The sequence below is a fragment of the Pseudorasbora parva genome, chromosome 25 (assembly GCF_024679245.1).
Source record: "Pseudorasbora parva isolate DD20220531a chromosome 25, ASM2467924v1, whole genome shotgun sequence".
NCBI classification, from domain to species: Eukaryota; Metazoa; Chordata; class Actinopteri; order Cypriniformes; family Gobionidae; genus Pseudorasbora; species Pseudorasbora parva.
This window is the reverse complement of record NC_090196.1, coordinates 248,406-258,327: the sequence shown is the minus strand read 5'-3', so window position 1 is coordinate 258,327 and position 9,922 is coordinate 248,406. Positions and strand designations below refer to the sequence as shown.

The window sequence follows — 9,922 nt, the reverse complement described above, 5'->3', positions numbered from 1 at the left end:
TTTTTTAAACCAGATCCCAGAGTGGATAAATCTGAAAACGACACCCTTGCATTTTCGTGTGTAGGGGCTACAGCCAATCCGTATATTTTGTGAAACGGTGATGTCATCTCACCATGTCCTGCACGGGAAAGACTAGAAGGGATAAAACTACAGGCACTGGGCATGCGCACATCAATACTGCGTCATTTCCTGCATCAACCCTGACTCAGAACTACGCTCAAGCATTATGAGTGCTTTGAACTGGTGCACTTGCCGCGATCGCTCAGGACAATAATTTGCTCTTTATAACTGATCATTAAAGTTAATATTTATTGATTTGGTGGTAGTGTTGTTGATTCTGGGACAGAAGGTTGGACATCCTCATTCTGTCCCTTGTTTTTCTTTTTTTTTTCTTCTAAAATGTAAGTCTTTACTTTGTTACCAGCTCCTCAACCCTAGATGGGTAGCTTTAACTCTATACCTCCTCCTCCTCCTTATTGGTAAATATCTAAATCAACATTTTTTGATCCAGAAAAACACAATACATCATGCGATGCTGTAGTAATTTATTCATGTAGAAAGTAAAGATAAACAAATAAGGGTAAATACACACCCCTCTGAATCTGGTTTAGTTAAACAAAAAAAACAAAAACAAAAAAAAAACAAAAAAAAATCAAACCTTTACTAATTGTGCACTGAAACTGATCTTTTATCTTAAGGGTAAAATTAAATCAATGAAAAAAAGTGCTCAGAAAAGAGTAGTTTGGTATTTTGCTTGTAGGATCAGTGGACTGTGGTGTAACATCTCATTCCACTCTATCTGGCAATGAAAACAGGAAAGAAATCATTAAGACAATTTACACATAGAAAAGGTTTGGTTCTGGACAAGAAGTGCACGATGACGAAGAAGATAGCTGAATTAGCTTTTAAATCATATACACAGGAGATTGAGGAGAAGGGTAACCAAACATTAGCATTTATACTTACATTTATAGAGGACAGGGAGAGTGTGAATCAATACAGCCCATCCCTTAAATGAACAGAGACAAACGAGATAATTAATGAACTAATCAACAGCAGAGAAAACAAGGTCACAAAGAGCAGAACTAAAAACACAAAAGATCAGACATGTGACACACATAGTATGTATGTATGCATGTATGTATGTATTATATATATACTGCTGAAAAAAATTAAAGAAACACTTTGAATACACATAAGATCTCATTGGGGAAAAATATGATGCTGGAAATCTCTACTAATATGGACTGGGTAATGTGTTAGGAACGGAATGATGCCACATCGGTTGATTGAAATGAAAATGATCAATCTACAGAGGACTGAATTCAAAGACACACTGGAAATCTAAGTGAAAAAAAGAGCAGGTTAGTTTATTTTGCTGAAATTTCAATGCAGCAACTCAAAATGGCACTCAGGAATTCATCCCGATACCCAATGCCTGTCAGGGTGCCATTGTCTAGCCTTTAGAGGTCTATGTGTCCCTCCATGGATTTGCCTTCTCAGACCATCACTGACCCATCACCAAACCAGTCATGCTGAATGATGTTACAGGCAGCATAACTACCCAGCTTCTCCAGACCCTTTCACGTCTGTCACGTGTGCTCAGGGTGAACCTGCTCTCATCTGTGAACAGCACAGGGCACCAGTGGCGGACCTGCCAATTCTGGTGTTCAATAGCAAATGCCAATCAAGCTCCATGGTGCCGGGCAGTGAGCACAGGGCTCACTAGAGGACGTCGGGCCCTCATGCCACCCTCCTGAAGTCTGTTTCTGAATGTTTGGTCAGAGACAGTCACACCAGTGGTCTGCAGGGGGTCATTTTGTAGGGCTCTGGCAGTACGTATCCTGTTCCTCCTTGCACAAAGGAGCAGATACCGGTCCTGCTAAGTGGCTAAGGACCTTCTACTGCCCTGTCTAGCTCTCCTAGAGTAACTGTCTGTCTCCCAGAATTTTCTCCATGCTCTTGAGACTGTGCTAGGAGACACAGCACACCTTCTGGTAATGGCACGGACTGCCTGTGCAACCTCTGTAGGGTCCAGGTATTGCCTCATGCTACCAGTAGTTACACTGATCCTAGCCAAATGCTAAACTGGTGAAGAGTCAGAAAAGATGAGTTGGGGGAATAAAAAAAGTCAGTGGCCTCCACCTGTAAAACCATTCCTGTTTTGGGGGTCTTCTCATTGTTGCCCATCTAGTGCACCTGTTGTTAGTTTCAGTAACACCAAAGCAGCTGAAACTGATTAACAACCCCCTCTGCTGCTGAACTGACCAGATCAATATCCCTGGAGTTTAACTGATTTGATGCTATTCTCTGATTAGAAAGTGTTCCTTTATTTTTTTGAGCAGTGTATATAGTATTTGCACACCGTCTCTCTCCTTTTATCACTCACCTGCATACACCTCGACCTCACACAGTGTGAGAAATTCCTTGTGGAGTAACTGGGGTATGAAAATATTGACATATCGACCCTTAATAGGGCTAAACGTAAATGTTTTTGACTCTCCGGCTGGAATGGACTCAATAGTTGCCGCTCTGTGAAGACACACAGTAACAGAGAAATAGAGATGGGCGAATCAGAACAGCATGAATCATATTAAATATACTTCTGTCAAAGACAAGTTTGTATTAAAAAGATTCATTCCAAGTAATTGTATCTTATTTACTCATTTTCTAACCAAGTATTAAGAGAGAGACCATACTCACAGCTCATTATTGTTGCCATTATTGTCCAGCCAGTTGCCGATACGGATCTGAGCACCATTTATCCTCTCTGCAAAACCATCTCCTCGATTAGTGATGCGAACTCTGGTTACCACTTGTTCTTCCAGCAGGTCAACTCTCCACCAGGGGTTCCTCTCCTCTCTAGTATGACTGCATGAGCCACCATCCATAATTGAATTCCTGTTGCCATCAACAGCATTTTGAGCAGCTGCCTTGTGCCGCGGGTGTGTGGAAGACTGGACAGCTGTGCCTCCAAGAGCAAGATTCCCTGTTTAACATAAAATAATAAACAATTACTTTTTTCCTTATCTTTAATGTGCTAAAGTAAAAATAAATAATGCTAAGCTATGTAATCCAAATGATTATTACATGTCTCTCTGAATGATTGTGATTGGTCAGTAGTGACATTCTGAGGTCAGATATTTCCAGATAGCGAGCGTCATCAGTAGCAGCGCTCTATAACAGAGAGCTCATCCGGTTTCTGAAGCCGGCCTTTCTTTGATGTTTCTTGTATCACACATGGACCCGCTCTCTCTCGTTTCATTCAAACACAACTGGTGCCAGCTCTGTTATGGTTTGTGATTGTATCGAAGTATTTTTAGTATTAAGAGTACTGTAGTGTTCGTCTTGTTGCCTGAATGATTGCTCTTGTACACAGTAATGGATTCTAAGATACTAAACAGCTAAGAATTAAATATGTTTGTCTCTCAACTCTATATGTCTATGTAATTATTTTAATTTACTGTACATGACTGTACATTATCCCTTAAATGTTTTAGTTTGAACTTGTTCGTTTGTCTTGGTGGGAATATTTTTTCTTCCTGGAAGCTTTGCATTATTCAAGTGAGCTCATAAAATATTTCAACTCAAATCAATATTTTGTATCAAAAATTGGTCTAAATGTATTATTATTATTTCTTTCTCTTTGTTTTCTTGTTGTTTTTCACTCTTCTGTATGTTTTGTATCAATGGTCTCTTACTGTGTATAAACTATTCTTTTGTTAATTTGCAATTTTGTCCAATAAAAAACATTATATATGTCACTGACAACATTCAAAGTAATGAAGAACACTCACTTGGAGCACAACCGTACGCTGATGGGTACTTTTCTGTTGATAAAATAATAACAATTATACACACATTAATAAGTACATAAAAAAATTATATCACAGAGTCATCTTCTCTCTCTGTCCCTTACCTCCAAACACCTCGACCTCACACAGTGTGAGATATTCACTACGCCCAGGAATAAAAATGTTGACATAATGCCCCGAAATAGGCTTAAACTCAAATGTTTTTGTCTCTCCGGCTGGAATGGACTCAACAGTTGCCGCTCTGTGAAGACACACATTAACAAAGAAATTGAAATGGGCGTATCAAAACAGCATGAAGCATATTAAATATACTTCTGTCAAAGACAAGTTTGTATTATAACACTCATTTTCTAACCAAGTATTAAGAGAGAAACAATACTCACAGCTCATTATTGTTGCCATTGTTTTCTAGGCTGTTGCCGATACGAATCTGAGCACCATTTATCCTCTCTGCAAAACCATCTCCTCGATTAGTGATGCGAACTCTGGTTACCTCATAAAATTCCAGCAGGTCAATTCTCCACCAGGGGTTCATTTCCCCATTAGTTTGACTGCATGACCCAACATTGAAAATTGAATTCCTGTTGCCATCAACAGCATTTTGAGCAGATGCTTTGAGCGTCTCATTTGTAGAGGACTGGACAGCTGGTGCTCCAAGAGCAAGATTCCCTGTTTAACATAAAATAATGAACTATTTTAATAACTTTAAAAAAAAAACAACTTTAATGTGTTAACCCAAAATAATGGACAAACTAATGCTAAGATATGTAATCCAAATGATAATTACTTGGCTCTCTGAAATACTTGATTCTGATTGGTCAGTCATGACATTCTGAGGTCTAATAGGGCTGATAGGTCTTTAACTCATTTGGTAGCGATCACATCGTTATCTTAATACCACAGGCCACAGCTACATTTTCATTAGCTATGCTTAACATGTTGATGTGGTGTCGGAGCACACTCCTCTCTTTCATGATCGCTCCTAATGTTTGCCTTTTATCAAATAAGAGCATAAGGGTTATGTACTATTTATCAAATGACTAAACTGATGATACTTGACCTCAAGGCTAGATTATTGTAATGCTCTACTGGGTGGTTGCCTTCACACTTAATAAACAAACGCCAGCTGGTCCAAAACGCAGCAGCTCGGGCTCTTTCTAGAACCAGGAAGTATGACCATATTAGCCCAGTTCTGTCAACACTGCACTGGCTCCCTATTAAAACTATTGCGATCTCAAAACTCTGACCAGTTGATAATACCTAGAATATCTAAATCAACTGCAGGCGGTCAATCCTTTTCCAATTTAGCACCTAAACTCTGGAACAGTCTTCCTAGCATTGTTCAGGAAGCAGACACACTCTGTCCGTTTAAATCTAGACTATTCTCTTTAGTAATGACTTTAGTCTCTTTACAGCATACACAGAACATTTATCATTTATATTATTCAGATCAGTTTAATGATTGTTAGGCTGCATTAACTAGGTCAGCCGGAACCGGGAACACTTCCCATAACACCTGATGTACTCGTTACATCATCAGAAGAACAGCATCTACCCTAATATTAGTCTCTCTGTTTATCCTGAGGTTTACTGCAGTCAGCCGTATCCAGGCCGGATCCAGATCAGATGAAGGACCTGCGCCTGGACACGACCACAACACATCCTTGAGGAGTCAGAAGAGACTGTGTCTACTAGACTCTCCTTTGTGACTTCAACAAAATGACCGTAAACGACTAAAACGCTGTATTATTCATGCCAGACATATAGTAAAACATACGGCCCCATAAAAAAACAAAGCAGCACATATACGTCCCATACTCTGAATTTGTGTACACCTACACAGCAGTGAGTAGAGAACATATGAACGAATGTACATAAAGACAGTTATCAAATATACAGTAAGAATATTATATGTGTGTTATATGTGTGTTAGTGTCAACATTTAAAGTAATGAAGAACACTTACTTGGACCACAAGGGCACGATGGCATGACGATCTTTACTGTTAATAAAGTAATGACAGTTAGACACATTATTAAGTACATACATTTAATCTGGTTACAGATTTTTAAATCCAGGCATTTTACTTGTATTATTCTAAACGTACCTGTGGGATCAGCGACGCACATCACAGTAAAAAGTGTTAGAAACAAAATCCCACGAACGGCCATCCTGATATAAGACACAACAACACATCACCTCATCTCAGCATATGAAGGAATCATTTTCAGTTTCTCATCCTCATTTAAACAAAGAAACTGGGGACTAACCTGCCTCAGTTCTTTGGATTTTAAATGTCTTTGCTGAGTTTGTTCTAGTTTTAACTTATATACTAGCCTAGAAATCTAGACGCACCCTAGCGGCAGCAAATTTAATCTGCCCGCAAGTGTCTTCTAGGAACTCTCAATACCCTTCTGAGCTGTATTCCCCTCACTCTGGACGGGCCAATCACATCGTGTATAGAGTCAGCGGGCGGGACCATAATGATGATGCCGTGTTGCGTTTGCGTGCTTCTAGTAAACACAGAAACTGGCGAACGGCGGCGGTCTTTCGAATCAGCTGTGACTGCGATTCTGGAAGACTTGGAGTTAAGCTTTTCTCTGAGAAAAGAACGGCACTGAAGTCCTTCTTAAAAAGGGAAGATGTGTTCGGAGCTTTGCTGACCGGATATGGCGAATGTTTAATCTATCAACGAGCTCTGTTTCACCTTTGTGCTCTGGTTGGTGTAGCGCTATCCTATCGCGTGCAGAGGGAGTTTGAAAGACAGCCGTTTATCCGCCCCTCGGATTGAGCCCTGTCTTTGGCGAGTTTCCAGACCAAACATCTTGATGTGGGTCTGGCTTGTCAGGCTACTTATATACACTACCGGCCAAAAGTTTTTGGTTGGTAAGATTTGTTAAATGTTTTTAAAAGAAGTCTCTTCTGGCCAAGGCTTCAATTAGTTCATCCAAAAATACAGCAAAACAGTTAAATTGTGAAATATTTGTACTATTTCAAATAACGTTTCTATTTGAATATGCAGTTTGTTCCTGTGGTCAAAGCTGAATTTATCATCATTACTCCAGTCTTCAGTTTCACATCATCATTCACTAATCATTCTGATGAGGATTTGTCAGTGCTGTCAGTGTTTAAAACAGATTATTTTATGAATACAAAGTTCAAAAGCACAGCATTTATTCTGAAATAGTAAACTTTTGTAACATTATCACTAGGTACTGTTCAAAAGTTTTTTTGAAAGAAGTTAATATATTTATTCAGCAAGGATGCATTACATTTATCAAAATTGACAGTATATACGTTCATTATAATGTTGATATTTCATTAATTATGATAATAGTTTTATATTTATTAAATGTTCAGTGTTATTTAATGCTTTTGAGAATAATTATCAACACTAATGTTTAGCCACATTTTGCTCTTTATAAAAGACAGATTGTCAATAAAACTGATTCTTGCTGAATGTTGTCTTGTCATTATTGGATTGCAGCGAGTGACACTTCTAGACTATTATATACTATATCTATACACCCTGAGTTGTCCAAACAAAAGTTTAGTTTTATTAGTAAAACCTCCTTTGCATATGATGCTCTCAGAGAAACACCACTAACAGCTTCTTCACTAACAAAGCCGTCTTTACGTCAGAACAGTTGCTATTAATCAAACGTGATTGGTTAATATTAAATGTGTGTGTGTTCAATAAGTAACAGTGATGATTTAATGGAATTTAATCTAGCTGCTCTTAATTATCTCACTTAATTTTAAGTTTATTATTTTGTGTTTTTTTCAAAATATGAACTTGACATTTACTCTGATATTATGGTTTTTAAAAAGGAAACATTCAACATGAATTAAAGAACAGTAGCGTTACAAGACTGAACGGCTTAGAGTTTTGAGATTTTTGCAAATTGTATCACTAATAAAACTGATCAACTGTATTCAATACATCTTAATTTCTATTATGACTATATCCTGGTGTAGAGAGTTCATAAACATTCATCACTCACCTGGAAATCATCAATGAATCAGCCTCACTGAAGACCTTCACAATTCAGCAGTTATCTGTAAATAATAAATAGTAAATAATACATTTTATGTCATAAATAAATTCCATTATTAATATTTGCTTATAAACAATCACTTTATTTATTATTTATCCAATAGATTAATCATATGAGGAATATCTTACCTTGTCAAAACATTACAAACCAAAAATGTGCCATTAAACATATGAATATTAATACTCACCAGCAGTCTATGTAGAGGGTCTAGTTGAATAATATTGTGCTCAGAAATGATGCTCTATTTATTGGTGAATTAAGGCCCTCCTAACCAAAAGAGTCTTATCTGATATCAGTAAAATCAACATTAAATTGACCTATTACAAAAGATTTCCTGTTTTTTAATATTGTGACAGCCCTAGTTCAAACATTACTTTGGAGTTTGAACATTCTGACAGGCAAAGCGAATCGCCCACATGATTGTACACAAAATGAGGCTTTATTTCCGTGATCACGTCACGTGACTGTGAGACGATACACTCTCCGATACGGGGCTTGGAGATTGTGCTGTGTGCTTGATATGCGCCTCGAAGCTTCAGTGTTATTCGTAACATCACTAGCATGTTTTGTGAAGAGCGCAAACTGCAATTCAGGAGAGAGTCCAGAAACATTCAAGTTAAGACAAACACAATTCAGACAGGACAGCTTTGGCCAATACTTTGAGTTTATTGAAACTCAAGTTATCTTTGGTGGTATGGTTCCTTATGAGGGTTCTTTCTCCATAATTAATAGAACGTACAAGAGCTTTAGCATTACAGATGATTAACTCTGCAAATGTAAATTATTTTATTTTAATTATTTTAGATGAATTAGTTACGGTCAGACTTAAGTCATCTAACTTTTCATACAATTGATTGATGAAGAATATGATACAGGGCAACAACTCACTGTGTGAGGAAGCCTATAGAATGCAGTTAGAATGTCCGTAAAATTCAATATATGGGGCAAAAATGCCCAAGTTTTTGTCTCTGTGTTTTTACACTGGGCACGTTTGTTGTGCTCCACGTCAGATCATGATTGTTCCCTCCGGTGCGTGGATACACTGCAGGCTCTCTCTCGCTCGTATCAGAGGTAAATAATCAACACTGTCATTTGTTTTATTGATCTAAATACATCGTCATCTGATAAAACGCATCCGCAGGTTACGTTTCTTGCGCACAGAGTCTGTGTTGCTTTCCCATTCCAGTGAATCATGGCACAGTTTGAGCGCAATGAAATTTTCATTAAAAGTTTTAGAGAAAAACACTGCATTCAATATCTCTCCAATGTGCTTTGTAAGTGGGATTGCACCAGCAGAGTAATGCTAGTACTGAGATGTAATAACTCCTCAGGTATGGTAGACCTTTCTGTTTCAATAGTTGTAATGTTTTATATCGGACTCAAGGTTTTTCCCCTTGCCATAGGGATCTTGATATAGTTTTACAGGTTTTCCTTATTTAAAATAAGGTATTTTACATTAATTTTATGTTATTGTTTTGTTTATTTGGTAGCCGCTGCTGTCAGTCATGTTATTTGACCATATATATATATATATATATATATATATATATATATATATATATATATATATATATATATATATATATATATATATATATATATATATATATTACATTGAAACTCTGTAATTCTGGCTACAAATATATTCTTTATTAGCTCATAGCCCCCCCCCCCCCCCCCCCCAAAAAAAAAAAAAAACATAAACTATCCATAAACTATTACAAACACACTAATGGCATACAGCCATCTCAAAGTATTGGTTGCTATATATTTAATCTGGTCATAATGTGCATTTGTTGTCTGGAGAGTGTGAGAGAAACCAACACTGAGACATTTTAAACTAGAAAAAGCAGAACAGGGTCTGAAAGGACTGGAATGCATCTCAGCATGTAATGTATGGAAAACACACATTAAATTGGAAAGTTTAGAACCCTCAGTTTGTCAAATGTGCATGTCTGTGTTGTGGAAACACCTTGTTGTGAGGTGCCAGTATTAACCACTGGGCCATCATGCTGCTGCAAGCACTTCAGTGTTGAAATGAATGACAGAA

General features: G+C 37.6%; 1 protein-coding gene across 2 annotated transcripts; it reads right to left on the bottom strand.

The window, feature by feature from the left end:
* Positions 1–528: 528 nt before the first annotated feature.
* On the bottom strand, positions 529–8,097 carry LOC137065494 (uncharacterized). Of its 2 annotated transcripts, none has more exons than XM_067437163.1 (11): positions 8,060–8,097; positions 7,819–7,873; positions 5,922–5,986; positions 5,781–5,816; positions 4,199–4,484; positions 3,920–4,056; positions 3,798–3,830; positions 2,704–2,989; positions 2,390–2,532; positions 967–1,009; positions 529–799 (listed from the first exon to the last, which is right to left on the bottom strand). In XM_067437163.1, the coding sequence occupies exons 2-10, from the start codon at positions 7,827–7,829 to the stop codon at positions 969–971; spliced, it is 1,038 nt and encodes a 345-aa protein (XP_067293264.1). In that variant the 5' UTR covers positions 7,830–7,873; positions 8,060–8,097; the 3' UTR covers positions 529–799; positions 967–968. The 2 variants fall into 2 exon arrangements, with proteins under 2 accessions (XP_067293264.1, XP_067293265.1); XM_067437164.1 differs by having other exon boundaries at positions 529–795.
* Positions 8,098–9,922: the final 1,825 nt, after the last annotated feature.

Excerpts from the sequence above, each read along its gene's own strand:
- LOC137065494 (XM_067437163.1), bottom strand. Across the intron at positions 5,817-5,921 it reads GTGCGTCGCTGATCCCACAG|TAAAGATCGTCATGCCATCG; the intron begins GTACGTTTAGAA and ends CTTTATTAACAG. Across the intron at positions 4,057-4,198 it reads AATGGCAACAATAATGAGCT|AGCGGCAACTGTTGAGTCCA; the intron begins GTGAGTATTGTT and ends GTGTCTTCACAG.